This window comes from Brachyhypopomus gauderio, chromosome 3 (assembly GCF_052324685.1).
Source record: "Brachyhypopomus gauderio isolate BG-103 chromosome 3, BGAUD_0.2, whole genome shotgun sequence".
NCBI lineage: Eukaryota > Metazoa > Chordata > Actinopteri > Gymnotiformes > Hypopomidae > Brachyhypopomus > Brachyhypopomus gauderio.
In genome coordinates this window covers 41,081,745-41,100,489 of record NC_135213.1, presented here as the reverse complement: position 1 = coordinate 41,100,489, position 18,745 = coordinate 41,081,745, and the positions used below count along the sequence as shown (strand labels likewise).

Here is an 18,745-nt window from a genome sequence, read left to right as displayed (position 1 = left end):
AGGTGCCACTCCTGTCAGCTAAGAACAGGAAACTACAAAAGCGGGCTTCTGCTAGCGGGCCGCCCCAATGGAGGACGTTCCCTTTTGAGTCTTGGTCCTCCCGAGGTTGCTTTTCCTGGCACACTTTGGGACCATTAGTACCAATTGAGCATCGTGTCAACACCACAGCCTACCTGAGTATTGTTGTAGACCATGTTCATCCCTTTATGACCACAGTGTACCCATCTACTGATGGCTACTTCCAGCAGGATAGCGTGTCATGTCAAAGCGCGAATCATCTCAGATTGGTTTCTTGAACCCGACAATGAGTTCACTGCACTCTAATGGCCTCCACAGTCACCAGATCTCAGTCCAATAGAGCACCTTTGGGATGTGGTGGAACGGGAGATTCACATCATTCATTCATTCATTTATTATTAATGACCACACAACAAGTTGGTGGAATTTGCTTCCGGTACAGCATAACATACACACATCTGTGTCCAAAAAAAAAAAAAAAAATGCATAAATACAAATACAATACACAGACATAGACAGACGATTCTTTCAGGTCGTACATTGATTTCGTGACCGTACAGCAGTTGCACGGATGTGCAGCTGACAAATCTGCAGCAACTAAAAAATTGTGATTTTTTTTGTCAATTGTGATTTTTACACCCCAATCGAAATTTGTCCTCCGCTTTTAACCCATCTGTACAGTCAGAACACACACACACATACACACACACACACTAGTGATTACTAGGGGGCTGTGGATCACATGTGCCCAGAGCGGTGGGCAGCCCTAGCCCGGCGCCCGGGGAGCAGTTTGGGTTAGGTGCCTTGCTCAAGGGCACCTCAGTCATGGCCTGTCTGGGAATCGAACCCACAACCCTCCGGTCACAAGACCAGTTCCCTAACCGCCAGGCCATGACTGCCCCAAAACTGCATGATGCTATCATGTCAATATGGACCAGACTCTCTGAGGAATGTTTCCAGTACCTTGTTGGATCTGCCATGAAGGATTAAGGCAGTTCTGAAGGCAAAAGCTGTCTAAAGTGTCCGGTGAGTGTAGTCTACGGACACATGGCCTCAGTGTGGATGCATGACCTCAGTGTGAACAACATGGCAACATCACAGTTTGTGCAGCTATTAGTCAGAATGTTCATTACCGTGCATCTCTTGGTCCCTAAAGCACTACTGTCCTCAACACACCATGTAGCATACTTATTCAAGAGGTTTGTGATGTTTTTGCATTTTGTGTATGTAGCTTTATGTTTTGTGCATTAAGGTTTGATAAAATGAGAAATTCAGAAATTGTATAATTGTATTGGCATTGGTAGAAAAAGAGCTAAACATATAACAATCCATTGTGGATTATGTCCTTCTTCAACAAGAATGTGTATGTAAACATTCCCAAATATGACCAGGACGTGTCATAATGAATATTACACGTGAAATAAAACAACGCTTCATCGTCCAATGTAGCCCGAGGAGTTCTCGTCTTCCTCCGACGAGCTGTCATCCTGCAGGCATCTTTCATTCTCATCTGCTTGGTCTAAGCCATCTAACCTCGCCTTTGAATAAACAATGAATTCTTTTTGTCCTGTCAGTGTGTCCACGTCGGCCGGTGTCTGAAGTGCTGATAACGGAGGTTTTCTTGACGGGGGGTTTGACAGGGAGGGGGCATCGCCATGTGCGTCTCCTAACACAACAGGTAACAGAGGCTTACAAATCTCTGTGTCTTCACTCATATTTGGCCCTACCTGCAAAGATGTCAGAGTCACTGACAACAGGTTGATGTTCCTTAAACCATGTCTTTCTGTCTCCTCTTTCATTCTTTCTTTTTCTGATTCTTTCATTTTGGGTGGCTTTGGTTCTTGTCCCTCTGAATTAGGTAAAGACATCTCTTTGTCTTGTCCCTCTGAATTAGGTAAAGACATCTCTTTGTCTTGTCCCTCTGAATTAGGTAAAGACATCTCTTTGTCTTGTCCCTCTGAATTAGGTAAAGACATCTCTTTGTCTTGTCCCTCTGAATTAGGTAAAGACATCTCTTTGTCTTGTCCCTCTGAATTAGGTAAAGACATCTCTTTGTCTTGTCCCTCTGAATTAGGTAAAGACATCTCTTTGTCTTGTCCCTCTGAATTAGGTAAAGACATCTCTTTGTCTTGTCCCTCTGAATTAGGTAAGGACATCCGTTTGTCCTTTTTGAGTGCCTGAAGCTGAGGTTGATGGACTCTCTCAAGATTATACCCCCCTGACGTCTTTGCAGGCTCAGAGGGGAAGATGGTAGTGCTTACAGAGCTCTGCACATTATTTATGTTGCATGAATCTCTCATATCTGTTACTCTCTCCATGTAGCAACAGTGATTCTCCATGTTGTTGTCTTCATCCTCCTCATCCTCATCCCCCTGATACAAGAAGAGAGAGGGAGAGCAGGAGGTTACAGAAAACCTTGATATTGTAAAGCCAACAGTAAAATGGTGTTGTTAAGGATATAGTATAATGAGACTCAACACAAACCTGACTGTCCTTGTCACTCTGCCGTGTGTCGCCCTCTACAGGCTGAAGGAGAAATTTCGATTTGTTCATCCGTACACTGCAGTCATACTCGGCTACTGAGAAACTCACCACCTCCAGGGAAGCGTAATTGGCCCGAGGAAGATCTGTCTAATGAACGGCAGAGTTAGATCAAGAACTGTAATTCTGTTTTCTTTAGGGAAAGTTTCAATACAACAAAATTTCCTACAAGGAGAATCCTGTGTAAATCCATCCTTTAAACACATCTTATTACACCAGTTTAATAGTCTTGTTTTCTGTTGATGGAAAATTCTATGATGCAACAAATATCTGCATCTCAGTTCCCTGTTCATGTCCTACTGTGAACATCTTCCATTACATTTGATCTTCTATTGCTGCTTTTGTCCTTACATGGTCCACTAATACTGGTTGGACTCTATTTGTTCTGATGACAGGCAAATGCTCATGCGGAAAACAAGATTTCATTCTGAGAATATGTTCATCTCCACATAATTCTGCTGTTTTAACATGTACACTGGTGCTTCAACACCCTGAGGAGGAGCAACTGGATCCAGCCAGGGCAGACAGCGGGACCACGGGGAGGACAGGCTAACTGGAAATGTTACCTAACATTACACTTAAAGGCCACAAGAAGAAAACACCTGCAGACACTCAATACAGAGAATGGCAGAGCAATCCAAGAGATATAGCAGACAATCAGAAAGAGATGAAGGAGACAGAGAGAGAGAGAGAGAGAGAGAGAGAGAGAGAGAGAGAGAGAGAGAGAGAGAGAGAGAGAGATGTAGCAATCAGAGAGAGAGACTATCAATGTAGCAGACAATCAATCAGAAAGAGATACAGCAGCCCTGAGAGAAACATCTTCATTGCTAGAGTACCTAGTACAATACCTCCCACACACTACATGAATCATACAAAGGAAAACTACAGACAGTACAATGTGTTTGCATGGAAAATGGTTTTTGTGTGTCATACATTTTAAACTGTGATCTGACCTTGTGTTTCCTCAAAATCCAAAGACTACCTGACATCACTCACCAACATTATGTCCTTTACTTTAATACTTTTTTTCTACTGATACTTGTGAAGATGTAAGCAATAGGAAAGATTTGGTGATCCATATTGATAAAGATGCCCTCTTGCAATGTTTCCAAACAATAAAAGTGGATTATGTATACATAACCACACATGTATTCATTAGACTGACAGGACCAATAACAATTGCCTTCAGAGCCTATGGCCAGAAAATGGCATTTCTTGCCATTTATCTGTTCCTTACAAATAAAATGTTTTTTAAAAAATGTATAAAAGGTGTGTTTAATTACGGTCACAGATTAAATAAAAATCAACGTCAGACATTTTTCAGGTTTATATGAAAATGCAGATTGTAACATGTGTGATCACGTCCATCACAACACAAATAACACAAATAAACGTGGCTGTGTGATCACGTCCATCACAACACAAATAACACAAATAATCGGGGCTGTGTGATCTTTAACGTCCATCACAACACAAACATACACAGCAAATAAAAGGCTAAGGCGCTAATGCTAAATAGTTAGGTAGGTGGACAACAATCACTACTCGGCAAACTAGAGAATAGAGTTCTGAGGTGACGAGATGCTGGCACAAGGAATACACAGCACCAGACGGCAGGACCTGTGGGTATTTAAAGAGTACAGCAACATGTGAGTGGAATCATCAGAGGGGGTGTGTCTATAAACCTGAGGGGGTGTGTCTATAAACCTGAGGGGGTGTGTCTATAAACCTGAGGAGGTGTGTCAATAAACCTGAGGGGTTGTGTCAATAAACAAGTGATTGTGAAGGGGGAGGCGTGCGTGTAGAGGAGTGTATAGGATTGGCCATCCCCTGAGCTCTGGGACCGGCCTACTGTGACACAGATATGCAATCCACATGTTGGAATCTAGTCTAATACACATTTCCACACAAAAGACATCTGTAATTCTGTTAAATTTGTCTTTCATGTCTAATATATTAAACCTTTAAGCCTAAAAATGAATTTAATCAGAGTGTAGGCAGTGAGGTGTGAATACAGGGACAATGATTAATGTCAAATTAGCCACATGCATATTATAGACAGACAAATGGACACTGCATAACAAACTAAAGAAAGGACATTCTGGGGAAAAGAGGCTGTTGGGTCAGCCTACATTAGGGCAGCGTAAGGTTCTTCATAAACCATCATTAAATGTCCTAGAACAGAAAGTCTGTCCCACACTTCCTCTCCCCACTGGGCCTCGTGGGAACTCCTGTTGCCATGTTTAAACACATTCAGATTTTCCAGAGATGTGGGAGAAGTTGCTACGAGCAGACGCTCACACCCTTGGATTTTCCAAAGGCAAAGAAAAAAATAAATAAATAAATAAATAAAAATGTGCCATATTTTGTCAATTGTGATTTTCACCGCAATCGAAATTTGTCCTCCCGCTTTCATCCCATCTGTGCAATTAGAACACACACACTAGTGATTACTAGGGGTCTGTGGATCACACATGCCCAGAGCGGTGGGCAGTCCTAGCCCGGCGCCCGGGGAGCAGTTGGGGTTTGGTGCCTTGCTCAAGGGCACCTCAGTCATGGCCTCAGGTCTGGGAATCAAACCCACGACCCTCCGGTCACAAGACCAGTTCCCTAACACCAGGCCATGACTGCCGCAAAAAAGTTCTCTGCTTTCCCTGACCGAGGATCGAACCCGGGCTGCGGCAGGGGTGAGAGCTCCCGAATCCTAGCCACTAGACCATCAGGGACAGTTTTAGAGAGCAGTAGACTTCAGACAGTGTCATATCCCAAAATGCATTTTAAATTTAATCCCAACCATGCAAACATAAGCCATGAAGCTAAATAGACAATTATTAGTAAAGGTAACATTAGTAATTCATTATTAACTTTCACGTAACGTTAAACGGTTATGTCTGATCATATCATTGCATATGGATGACATGGTTAGATTTAAATGTAGAAGTCTTAGATTAAAATATAGATTTACAAGTCTTGTAAAACTAAAGGCTAACTACAAAAATACTCTGACCTTTCAGTTAATAGCCCTCAACAATTTGACTCCAGACTCTCATTCTGCAAACACTATTTGTTTGCTCTGCTTGTAATCTACATAGAAGCAGAGCGGGAGTTTGTACAACCTTGACCATATTGAGAAGAGTTCTTTCACAATAAATACAAGGCCAGGAGAAGGAAGGAGAGCTGTCTTGGTAGGTTCAAGGTTACATTTATCCAGTGATTTTATCCAGTTTATACATTGTTACCAGTGATGTTCAGGCAGGTGGCCTTACCAGTGCTTTTGGGAGTGTCACCTTTAACTTGCACAGCATTCCTGTGTATGCAAGACTGGGTATTGTGAACAGGGCGCAAATTCCCACCAGGACAGACACAGTACACCAGCTAAACAGGTAAGCCCATGCTGGAAGAGAAATTAAACAAAACCACACAGCACATGGTAAAAATGATGTACGTATTAGTGATTCTCAGTCATAGTCTTATGTTGCCACATGGAAAACAGCATGTAACAGAATTACTCCAGCTACAAATCTAAATAAACAGGATCCTTGACGGGGTTAATTTAGTATGGTTATTTCAGTATGTTTCTTTGGAATGGAATGGTAAATAAATAAATTTCAGTAGGCCTGTGTGTCCAAAACACACTTGACTGGATTTCTCACTGCTGAAGCACACGCAACACAAAGTTTTATTCATCCAACTGGATTACTGGACTGATATCCTTGCTGAAGCAACTGTGAATGTTAAACTCGATAAGACTCGTGTTGCTTGAGCCACATATGTACAACTGACTGTTGGAAAAGGAAATATTTACTTAAAATATCTGAATCTGAATAACAGCAGAACTGCTTCGTCTTCTTTCACACACTCATTTAAACTCCAAATAGACAAATTACCCAAACAGGTAATATTGCTAATATTTTATGTATGCAACATGGTGTGTTATGTGCACACCGCCCTGGGCACGTGTGCACCACAGCCTCCTAGTGATCACTAGTGTGTGTGTGTTTGTACCACAGCCTCCTAATGATCACTAGTGTGTTTTCACTGCACAGATCACTTAACTAGTTGCAATATGGCAACTTAACTATAGCTACATGCAAAATTACATATTACATATTTAACATCTATAAAAGGTTTCAACTCAATCTTTCCTTCCAATGATGAATCCAACCATCATAAGCAATTAAACAATGGACACGGAAATGGAGCTCAATCCCGAACAATGTTTCCAGTCAACTGTGTTGCAGAAACCTGCATTTATGAATGTGCTGATGTAACAGCCTGTAGTAAAAATATATGGCTTTCGGTATATTTTTCGGTATATTGATAGATTTATTAATAATTTAATAAATTAATAAAATAATAGAAGAGCTTTACCTCCCCTTGGTTGTACGGTGCTGGTGAAAGCACAGGTCCACCCAGAGCTCAGGGTGTTGTTGTTCGCCGTCATTTTTGGTTGTACCTTCACACAATATTCCTGCTGTGGCTGAAGATCTTTTAGCACGTACACAAATTCTGCATGTGTTGCATTCAGATTAGGACTAGGCAGGAACGGTGACATCACCTGCACATCCTGAGTTACAAAGAATTCCACAAGACGGTGTAAATTATTTCAACATCTAACCAGTGCCATTTAATTTGACATAGGATATTTGAGATCCTCTGTATAATTACAATGTGTGTGTAGCTTACAGTGGCCAGCCAATTGAACAATAGATCTATTACACAGTACAAAAAAACATGAAACAATGACGGCACTGATTCTGCATTCACTTAAAAATCTTCCTGTATACCAGTATGCAAATAAAGAACTGCAAACATTTAATTGCGTGGATAAAAAACTGAAATTCAAAGGATAATAGCAGCAGGAAAAGAGTTATAAGAAACCTGAAATGCAAAGGAAAAAATGCTAATTATACAATCAAAGTTCTTCTTGCTTGTATTTGTGTGTTTACTGTACCATCAGTAATAAAACAACAATATACGGTAGCATACTGTTGGCTCAACATTCTCCTTCACCTCTTTACAGGGGGATTAAACTTACAACAGTACTGTGTATTTGTTTCATTTATTCAATAATTAACATAAAAACATTTGTTTTGGCAAATGCAACCATAAAACCTTTCATGAACATTTTCCTTACAGTCCCTGCACAGATTATTATTTTCAGTCATCATGCCTGCCTGAGGACTTTACATTTTTCAAGAGAATGCAAGTTTAAGGGCCACATTAACTTAACACTTAACACATTAACATTTCTCTGTCCTGGCTCCAAGGTGGTGGAATGAACTTCCCTTGTGTGTCCGAACATCGGAGTCACTTGCTGTCTTCAGACGCCGACTGAAGACCCACCTCTTTCAAGTGCACTTTGCATAATTATGCTTCGTCTACTGTGCTTTATCGTCTCTTTCCTCAGGTGTTTGTTACAGGTATTGCTTACTGTCTTTTTCTCAGGTATTGTGTATAATTGGGTTATAGGAATTATTTACTGTCATTTTCCTAAGGTGATGTGTATATTCAGGTATAATTGTTAGGTATCATTTGACTTTTGTCTAGTGGTTTTTCCAGCTTTGAGTACCTTGTGTTCAGGACTATCTATTGTACCTTGGAGATTCCAAGCAACTACGTAGCACTTTTGTAAGTTGCTCTGGATAAGAGCGTCTGCTAAATGACATAAATGTAAATGTAAATGTAAACATCGGTCCCCAGTACCGTTAAATAAATACAGAACTGCAGAAAGCAGCATTACATTCTATCAGTGTTTACCTTTTCATCCTGTGCTTTCTTCCAGTGTAAATCAAACCGGATATTATTGTAGATAATAACGGAGTCGTTCTTTTTGATCCCCTGACCTTTGGGTAGTAAGATGGTGATGTTCAGACAATTCCCACAGCCCAACACACCCACAGACGGAGGACCAATGGTGGCTAAAGCAAACACAAAGACAGATATAGTGCAGTGTTATTTCAACCTCAGTCACTACTTAAGTTGCAGGTTAGATTTTGTTATTATGAACTTAATGCAGACCTGAGCATTGTACAGCCCTCTGACTATCTCTGACAGGCCCGCGTCACAGGGTTAGAAGTCATGTTTTGCTCCCATTTTTCGTGAGCTGACCTCATAGATCTAAGACTTTTCCTATGTGCACAAAAGTCCTTTCTCTCTTAAAATATTGTTTAGACAATTGGGTCTTAATCTGTGTCAGTGAACACTTCTCTTTTGCTGAGATAAACCATCCACCAGTCACAGGTGTGGCATATCAAGATGCTGATTAGACACAATGATTATTACACCAATGTACCTTGGGCTGGCCACAAGGTGCAGTTTATTCTATTAAATCTCCCTTATTCCTGACACTGGCATGAATACTTTCCTTATTTTTGCACTTCCCCCGCCCGTCACAATTACAAAGCTGGTCCTGACTGGTTAGGGTTAGGGTTAACTCCCTGGATGAGCGCAGCTCTGTAAAAAAATCCTTTCTGCCTTTGCAATTTTGCCAGCAAATCTCCAGATGTCCGTGCTGCTCTGCGTCAGTCAAGCTCTTTTATTTCTCTGCGTGTTTGAACACAGGTAACTTTTCTCCGCAAACTAAGCACACAGCTTTACATTTGGCATAAGTAAATAAATATTTAGAAGTCCATGCCTCGTCTTTCTTTTTTAACATTGGCTGACATATTTAAGAGCTAAGAGCTCATTTCTTGAAAGCGGTCACATTCACAGACACACATGAGTAAAGGTACATGAGCGAACTGGCTGGAGAGAAACAAATTTTAAAACAAAAACAAAACAGCTGCCTTCAAAATAAAAGCAGTGATGCTTTATTTCATGCACTTATCACACTGTAATAGGTGTTGTAGTCACACATTTACTTTTGACTTCTAATTTATCAACAATCTCATGCGGGCCTGTCAGAGATCAGAGGCCCGAATGTGGCCCGCGGGCCGTACAATGCCCAGGTCTGATTTAGATGCCATCAGTAGCGTTAGCGCTTACCTGAGCAAGTAAGGGTGTACTCACACTAGGCACGGTTTGCTGGTTCCGTGCTGGGGCCCGGTTATCCCCCCTCCCCACTCCCCCTCTGGCCTGCACTCACACTCGCTTCAGCAACCCGGCCCGAGCACGCTTACGTCATCACAACGCCGCTTTATTTGGAAAAAAAGCGCGCTCGCACAACACTATGGAGTTCACGATTCTCTTTTTATTGTATTTTTGGAGTCGTTTTGGGAGTGCAGAAACACGGTGCAAGCACAGATTTATCGATAATTTAACACGATTGTCTGCTAATCGCTTTGCCGCTATGACTGTTTAACGTGAGCATCGCATCACTGACGTCATGTTTGAGTTCCAGCTAAATGAACCAATCAGACGAGGCACCAAGCGGGCCCGGGCACGGATAGCGCTCACACTAGAAGCGAACCGTGCCCGAGTCCACATGAATCGTGCCCTGGCCCACCTCTTCAAGCGGGCCCGAGCACGGTTGGAGCGCTCACACTAGCCAAACGAACCGTGCTTCGGCAGGCAACCGTGCCCGGGCCCGGATCACAGAGCCTAGTGTGAGTACGCCCTAAGAGTTTTAAAATTTTTAATGTGCCATATTTTGTCAATTGTGATTTGTTTTTTACACCGCAATCAAAATTTGTCCTCCGCTTTTAACCCATCTGTGCAGTTAGAACACACACACACACACACACACACACACACACTAGTGATTACTAGGGGGCTGTGGATCACACGTGCCCAGAGCGGTGGGCAGCCCTAGCCCGGCGCCCAGGGAGCAGTTGGGGTTAGGTGCCTTGCTCAAGGGGACCTCAGTCATGGCCTCAGGTCTGGGAATCGAACCCACGACCCTCCAGTCACAAGACCAGTTCCCTACCACCAGGCCATTACTGCCCCTTGAGTTATCAAGTTAGCTGCCAACAGTATTATTTACCCTTTATTAGTAGCTACTTTAGCTGCTAAAAGTAGCATATCTCACCAGTAACAGTAGCGTTAGCAGCATCCTGAGGAAGCAAGTGTTAGCAGTAGGAACAGCTGCTAACAATAGCATTTAGCCAGTAGTAATAGCTGCTATCTGAGGGAATAATAGTTATATTTTAGCCACAATATTTAAGCAACATTACATGAGATGGAGTGCAGTTATACTGAATATCAGTTGATGTACAATGTTATAGTATTATTTACATTTCTGGTATTTTGGTAATTGCTGAAATAATTTAATATAGATTAAAATAAGGATGGTCAAGCAATATTGTTAACACAGAAAAATTAGTCAGATCCTCAGGCCAAATGTAAAAACCTTCCTTAAAAGGCAATAGAGGGCACACAAATATTGTTTCTGGGACTCCTTGATTAAAGGAACTTGATTAAATGTTGCTATAGACACCCACACTCACTGCATCTGCAGTGATGAGAAGCCAGTGCAACTTACTCGTTTCAAAAGGACAAAAGCCAGACGGTGTGACGTTGACCACAGATGACCTGTTGCCTAGTGATGCCCGAAGCTGGAAGTTGTATAATGCGTATATATCATTCATCTGTCTGGATACATCGATGGCGTGGTTTCTGGGAGGCAGCCCCTCTGCAATCAATTTTTCAAGTCGGCCCTTCCTAGAGACAGACCGGTATATATAAATAATAAAATGGTATATAACTATCCAAAACATAACCATGTGTTTTCATGTGTTTGTAAGTAGACAGAGAGACACAAAGGCACATAGAGCTGATTCAAAATGCAGCTGCTAGAGTTCTCACTAGGAGCAAAAGAAGTGACCACATCACCCCCATTCTTAAGTTCATACACTGGTTACCAGTACAGTACAGGATAGACTTCAAGGTGTTACTACTGGTCTATACCAGTAGGACCAGTGTATCTATCAGACATGCTGCAGAGCTATTGCTTTTTATTATTATCTTGTTTAATTCTTTTATATTGTAATCATTTTAATTTCTATTTGATTTCCTTTAAAATCTTGTTTTTAATTTTTATGTATTATATTTTATGGGCAACACCTTCCCAAGATGATGGGAAGGTAATAAGCTTCTTTTCTTGTGTAAAGCACTTTTTCCTTTCCTTTCCTTTCCTAAAGCACACATTTCCTTTCGCCTTGACTAGAGAAAGGAAAAGAGAGAAATGCAGATTTCTAAATGAACTCCCATAGTCTTGCATAACATAAAAAAATTGAACATCTTTTGAATACAGTAATAAAATATAATTGCATTAATTGCTATTTTAATTGCATTTTATTCTAAGACATGATAACGAACTCATGTGGCACTATTTTACTACTCTGAGGTCTTTTGTATGTTGAATGTAATTATTTATTGCTGATCTTAAAAGGATCGGTGGAGGAGAATCACATTTTGAATATTTTTATAAATCAATGGACATGCAGTTTAGTTAAATTAAAATACCCCTCAAGCTACAAGTGTGCATATTTTCTGAAATGTAACTACATAAACTGTAGAAAGCGGTCACACCTGGCCTTGCCTCATCCTGTCTATCATGTCTTTGTTTTTATATTCTATGTACTCAGTGTTGTCATTTCAATTTTTAAGCCTTTTCATTTGCAATTCTGTCCCTCATTAGTATTATCACCTGTATCTGGTGTATTTATACTTCAGGTGAGATATACATCAAGCACATATGCAGTACTACTGGAACCATCCAAACATGGTCATTGTTTTCTAAAATTTTTTTATCTTATGAAATGAACATCCAAATCACAGTTTGTAAAACAGACTTTCCATGTTTCATAGTCCTGTCATGCCCTCTATTCAGGACTCCAATACCCAGAACGCATTGAGTGATACACTACCCAATCATGATCTTCCTAGATAATCATCTCCTGAATATCGATAACTCCCACCTGTAAGGTGTCTTATTTAAACCCTTGGCTAGTGTTTGGGCTTTGCGAAGTATTGTCATGGGTTATTCATGCATACTATGCATTATTGTAATTTGCCTAATCTGTTCACGCCCTGGTTCTGACATCGGTACACAAGTCTGCTCAACCCGTTTGGTTCGATCACTTAAGAGGACTGATTCCTGACTCCTGACTTCGGGTTCCTGACTCCGGACTCGAAACTCACACAATTACCCCTGTAGCCGAGAAACGACACTTACATCGAGAGTTCTGAACTTGACTTTGATATTCGCTCCGTCAATAAAACTCCCATGATTATTTGCAAGCGTTGTGTATACTCGTTGTATATACATTACAGTTCCATGTTGTCACACATTACCCTCAAAACAAATAAATGGAACTGATGAACATAAACCTGACATTTCATACATAAAAACTGTTGATGATACGAATCATGGTAAAACAGAAAAATCTAAACTACTAGTTCAAGCAGCACTGTGTATTGTTAAACAGATCTTTTTAGAGTGGGGTTAATGTGTCTATTAATCTAAGTTATTCTTTTAAGAGCTTTTATTACCATTTGTTTGATGGACTGTGATACTAACCTTAGTTTGACACTGTAGCTGGTCTGTGGTGGTGTGTCTCTTCCTGGACTCCAGCGCAAGATGTGTTGGAAATTGTTGGACACCAATGTTGCATTACTGGGAGCAGGGAAGGACAAACTGCCTAAGGAAAAAGAAATAAGAGGTTCTCCATCAACTTAAATATTCATCTGAAGAAACCAAGAAGCACATACACCAATTCAATATTGCCTCAAATTTATTCAAAGGACTTTGCGTTTGCATAAGGTGCTATAACTACAAAAACACATAGCATTTTTGATTTTCAAACTATATTACAGTTATATATATTATATATTGGAAGTTTGTGCTTCATCTAATAACTGGTGAAGCAACTGAAATTACTGTTAACAGCATGAAAATTGGCCGACACCACCAGAACAGGTAGAGCAGGTGCCGACGACACCACCAGAACAGGTAGAGCAGGTGCCGACGACACCACCAAAACAGGTAGAGCAGGTGCCGACGACACCACCAAAACAGGTAGAGCAGGTGCCGACGACACCACCAAAACAGGTAGAGCAGGTGCCGACGACACCACCAAAACAGGTAGAGCAGGTGCCGACGACACCACCAAAACAGGTAGAGCAGGTGCCGACGACACCACCAAAACAGGTAGAGCAGGTGCCGACGACACCACCAAAACAGGTAGAGCAGGTGCCGACGACACCACCAAAACAGATAGAGCAGGTGCCGACGACACCACCAAAACAGATAGAGCAGGTGCTGACACCACCAGAACAGATAGAGCAGGTGCTGACACCACCAGAACAGACAGAGCAGGTGCTGACCCCACCAGAACAGACAGAGCAGGTGCTGACCCCACCAGAACAGACAGAGCAGGTGCTGACCCCACCAGAACGGATAGAGCAGGTGCTGACCCCACCAGAACGGATAGAGCAGGTGCTGACCCCACCAGAACGGATAGAGCAGGTGCTGACCCCACCAGAACGGATAGAGCAGGTGCTGACCCCACCAGAACAGATAGAGCAGGTGCTGACCCCACCAGAACGGATAGAGCAGGTGCTGACACCACCAGAACGGATAGAGCAGGTGCTGACACCACCAGAACGGATAGAGCAGGTGCTGACACCACCAGAACGGATAGAGCAGGTGCTGACACCACCAGAACAGATAGAGCAGGTGCTGACACCACCAGAACAGATAAAGCAGGTGCTATCACCACCAGAACAGATAGAGCAGGTGCTGACACCACCAGAACAGATAGAGCAGGTGCTGACACCACCAGAACAGATAGAGCAGGTGCTGACACCACCAGAACAGATAAAGCAGGTGCTGACACCACCAGAACAGATAAAGCAGGTGCTGACACCACCAGAACAGATAAAGCAGGTGCTGACACCACCAGAACAGATAGAGCAGGTGCCAATACCAACTGGACAGATAGAGCAGGTGCTGACATCACTTCACACGTACAGTCATACTGAAACATACGTAATTCACCATGGACAACAGTATCTGCCAAATGCCACAAATACTGATGTAAACAAAATTAATAGCATAAATAAGTAAAATAAAAAAGTAAAATTAAATACATACCGTGTAAGTCAATAAAAGAATAAATAAGTAAAAGAAAGAGTATCTTCATATTAACTGTAAATTAAACCTGTAATAGCCGTCCCTGCAAAATGAACAAAAACAAGAAATTACTTTGGCTTGCTGCCAAATCTGTTGTACAGCAAGACAAACCAATACTTTGTCAAGTTTTAAGGTTTTGCAAATATACATATAGTTTAGAGATTGTGAAATATCACTTAATTGTTTCTACCTAATGTAAAACGTACATCAGCACAGTAAGTGTATTAATACTCACTTGTGTTCATTTGTCTGTGTTCTGTTTGTTTTCTTTCTTTCTGCCAATATCATTATTTATGTCAGTGCTTCAATAGACAGTGTGTTTTGTAGTAAATGTTTATTGTAGATTTTATAGATATAGATTTTATAAACAGCCCCAGGTCTCCTCCAAGTTAATGCTGGCTGACATTATAACATTGTCTGTATGGCTACACATCACACACCTGCAACAGAAGTGAAATAATGTAATAATGAAATCCCAACATACACAACATAATGTTACCCAACATATAGAAATGAGGGTAACATACACTACACAAAATCACAATTACGCCTCCATCAGCATGACAACAGCAGACATATAGCTGGGTTACTTTTTATAAACCCTAAATAAACCCCAGGTGATATTGAAATATACGTTCAAGTGAAAGCTATAAAAAACAGTAGTTTAACTACTGTTAAACCCACATGTATAAACGCTGTTGTTTATCTACATTTTCCGGTGTGTAAGCTGTATGGCAGGTGCAGTAACGACAAAAACAAAAGTTTTAAGACAGACACACAGCAGTCTATAGCTCGGCTCATAGTAATATGTACCCGTCATTAATATCTAACCCTAGTCATTCTTATACTATCACACAGTAATATGTATCTGTCGTTAATATCTAACTCTAGTCATTCTTATACTATCACACCTTGTCTTTACCTGTTAGGTTTGATCTCTTTAATGGCATTTCTTTAACATTTGCTGGACAAATCACATAAAACACTTGTATTTATAAACTACTCCACGACCCAGAAGCCACATATGCATTAAATACATTGGTCAATTCCACCATTATGTACACTCACTTGTCTTTGGTGAATTCATATACAAATAGTAACGTAGCTAACATCATAACTCACCGCACTCCCTCTTCGAGCTGTTCATGGAGGTATGTGGTAAAAAACACAACCAAACGCGGTTAATGGAGAAATTAACCAAGCAACAACCGAGAGGAGATATCACGTCCAGCCTCGCGTTTCTCAAAGTGTTTCTGTCTCTTCTCGGAAATCTTACTGAATGTCGTGTGATCAGATATCGAAAGTAGTTAAAGGAGCCGTGCACACCAAACCCAGCAGCCTTACCATCAACGCCCTTCACAATCCCCACAGAAATAATCCCATTTACCCCTCAATGTCCGCGTATTGGTTTACCAACGTCAATTTCCTCAATCATGTTTTAAGAAAATAAGACAACGGTTGTTCCAGTTGTAAACTTAATACTAACTAGTTTTTGACAATGTCATATGTAGAACACACTGAACTGTCTAGCATTAAATTGTGTTTTAGATTAAACTGTGTTTTAGAGTGACCGTTCGGCCTAGAAACAGAACTATAAATATGGACCTTTACTAGCTGTCCAATGGACAGATGTGGACAATCCAGGTTCAGAAAATAAAACCCCTTCCCAGGATTTTACTCAAGCTTGCTGGATTTTCTAATTAGTGCCAGTCATAGACATATATACATAGACGCCTCATGGAACGCTGAGTCGTACGTAAATGCGTCCGCCATATTGGTGAGGGCAGAAGAGCGATCGGAGAAGCAGCGAAAGATGCCTCGCTCATGCTCTGCGTATAACTGCACCAACCGCTTTTCAACTGAAACAAGATCAATTGGCATAACCTTTCACAGGTAAGAATGTAAATGTATTAATGCTTCTATTTGTCCATTACGGAGTCATTTTACGTACAGATTTTCCTGATTTTGTGTTCAATACTGTTCATCACGGACGTAATACTGTGATTTCCCGCGGTGAAACCAGTCTCAGAACAAACAAAGAAAGTATATTTTTACTAAATTCGACCGAAGTAGGTACTCTGATTATTGTGATTTGTTTAGCAAACGTTTGTCATACTATGTAGGTTTCCAAAAGATAGAGATCTCAGAAAGAGATGGGAAACAGCTGTCAGACGAGAAGGGTTTTCTGCTAGCTTGTCCTCCATGCTCTGCAGTGAGCATTTCAGGCCAGAGGATTTTGACAGGACAGGTCAGGCAGTCAGGATCAGAACTGGAGCTGTTCCTTCAGTCTTCTGTTTCCCAGCTCACCTCCAAAAGGTCGGTGCTTCTAGAAAGCCAAGATTCAGAGCCACACCATCCTGGAAAACGTATTTTCCCTTTTTGGATCTGCTTGTTAGATAATTTTTTATCTTTTATCATTGGTTTTAGCACGTGTCTACCAGGACATCTAAGAGCTCAAAGAAGGCTCAGGAGACCCCGTCACTAGACTGCTCCCAACCTGTTCAGGAGGCTGAGCCAGTGTCTGTGGGCAAACATGTGAGTCAATACATGATAACTTTGTCTTAAGCAGCTGTTAGCATTATGACAGCCATGAACAAACGCTGAAGCATTATGAACATAAGTCATTATGGAGCATTCTTCAAACACACACAGATATTAACAATATTCACATCTCTGTTGTAGGATCACTCCTATGCTCTGCCTTCATCCAATGAGGATCTGAGGGCCAGACTCAGGGAAGCCTTGGCTAGGGTGGAGAGTCTGGAAAGGGAGAGGAGGAATGCAAAGGACAGAGAGAAGAGGGCAAAGAACACTGTGAGTGGTCTTTTGGAGGATCTCAGGATGAAGAAACTGATTAATGAAGATTTGAAAGAGCAGCTCGATATATACTCAGGTATAAACAAAAATTTTTTTCTGGATTTTTAACTGTTTTAGATATTGATTGATTTTGTAGTTGTGTTTAAGAATAAGTAAAAAAACGAATAAATAAAATCAACAAATATTAATTTACCAATAAACTCTAAGTGATGCAAAAAATATAAAGGAAACTAAGAATAAACTATATATATATATATATATATATATATATAGATATTAATGTGTACATATATAAATAGATATTTTATTTATTATTTCATATATTGATGATGTGTGTGTACATATGTTCATAAATGTTAATTACTGTAAATATAAAAACGGAATCAATTGTATCATAGGTTGACATTTTTTTATTCAGAAATTACAATTAAAATATAATGAAAAGTCATAAATGTTGTCTTTGGTGATTGTTTAATTTCCAAATATATTAACGTTTATATGTGAGTGGGTCGATGACGAACATTAGCTAAAAATACTTTGTAGAAGAGCACTTTCTGAAGTTCGCTCCATTCACTTGCATTAGCCTTACTGGCACATATGCCCTCACCAATATGGCGGACGCTGTTACGTATCGCAGCAGCGGGCTGCCCCGCTCGATGAGGCGTCTATGTATATATGTCTATGGTGCCAGTCAGGTAAAATTAGTGGAATCAACACAATCCAGGAAGCCTGAGCAAAATCTTGGTGAAGACTTTTACTTTCTGAACCAGGAATGCCCACTTCTGCTCAGTGGAGAATGGGTCCAGTTTTTCAGTCCTTAGTTTCTTCCTAATCTCTGTCTAAGGGGTGTTCCTTGCCACCGTAGGGATCTGGACCCATGCGATTGTGAAACTGGTTTTTACAACATTTGTTGTAAAATACGGAGCTAAAATTAACTTGACTATGCATGGCAACGGCAAAATACTTGTAAACTGAAAGGCTGCTGAAATAAAGGAAGATTAATATATTTAATAATTTTTCAACAGCAAAATCACTTTTCTACATTTTTTTGTATGTACTACTAAGTAGGCAGTTTTCACTCAGCTGAATACAAAACAATAAAAAATTAAGTTAAATGACTGTTCAGCAGGCATCCACATATTAAAAATAAATAAGTAAATATATAAATATCAGAAAGCACAATATCTGAAAGCTGCTTAAGTCTTTATCAAGGCATTGCTAAATGTTCTTGGGAATTACCCAAGGTACAATGACAATTCCTTTAAGCTGAATTACTAAGCTGAATTTGAATAT

At 40.7% G+C, this 18,745-nt stretch overlaps 2 protein-coding genes across 4 annotated transcripts; one reads left to right on the top strand and one right to left on the bottom strand.

Annotated features, from left to right (window-relative positions):
- Positions 1 to 394: 394 nt before the first annotated feature.
- On the bottom strand, positions 395 to 16,368 carry crfb1 (cytokine receptor family member b1). 3 transcript variants are annotated; one of them, XM_076998398.1, is made up of 10 exons: positions 15,758 to 16,368; positions 14,871 to 15,075; positions 14,597 to 14,678; positions 13,022 to 13,142; positions 10,982 to 11,160; positions 8,320 to 8,480; positions 6,931 to 7,126; positions 5,826 to 5,953; positions 2,503 to 2,649; positions 395 to 2,390 (listed from the first exon to the last, which is right to left on the bottom strand). In XM_076998398.1, the coding sequence occupies exons 3-10, from the start codon at positions 14,643 to 14,645 to the stop codon at positions 1,452 to 1,454; spliced, it is 1,920 nt and encodes a 639-aa protein (XP_076854513.1). In that variant the 5' UTR covers positions 14,646 to 14,678; positions 14,871 to 15,075; positions 15,758 to 16,368; the 3' UTR covers positions 395 to 1,451. The 3 variants fall into 3 exon arrangements, with proteins under 3 accessions (XP_076854513.1, XP_076854515.1, XP_076854514.1); XM_076998400.1 differs by having other exon boundaries at positions 13,022 to 13,138; XM_076998399.1 differs by lacking the exons at positions 14,597 to 14,678; positions 14,871 to 15,075.
- On the top strand, positions 16,348 to 18,113 carry LOC143509556 (THAP domain-containing protein 6-like). Its single transcript, XM_076998416.1, has 4 exons — positions 16,348 to 16,528; positions 16,759 to 16,951; positions 17,063 to 17,170; positions 17,318 to 18,113. The coding sequence occupies exons 1-4, from the start codon at positions 16,449 to 16,451 to the stop codon at positions 17,558 to 17,560; spliced, it is 624 nt and encodes a 207-aa protein (XP_076854531.1). The 5' UTR covers positions 16,348 to 16,448; the 3' UTR covers positions 17,561 to 18,113.
- Positions 18,114 to 18,745: the final 632 nt, after the last annotated feature.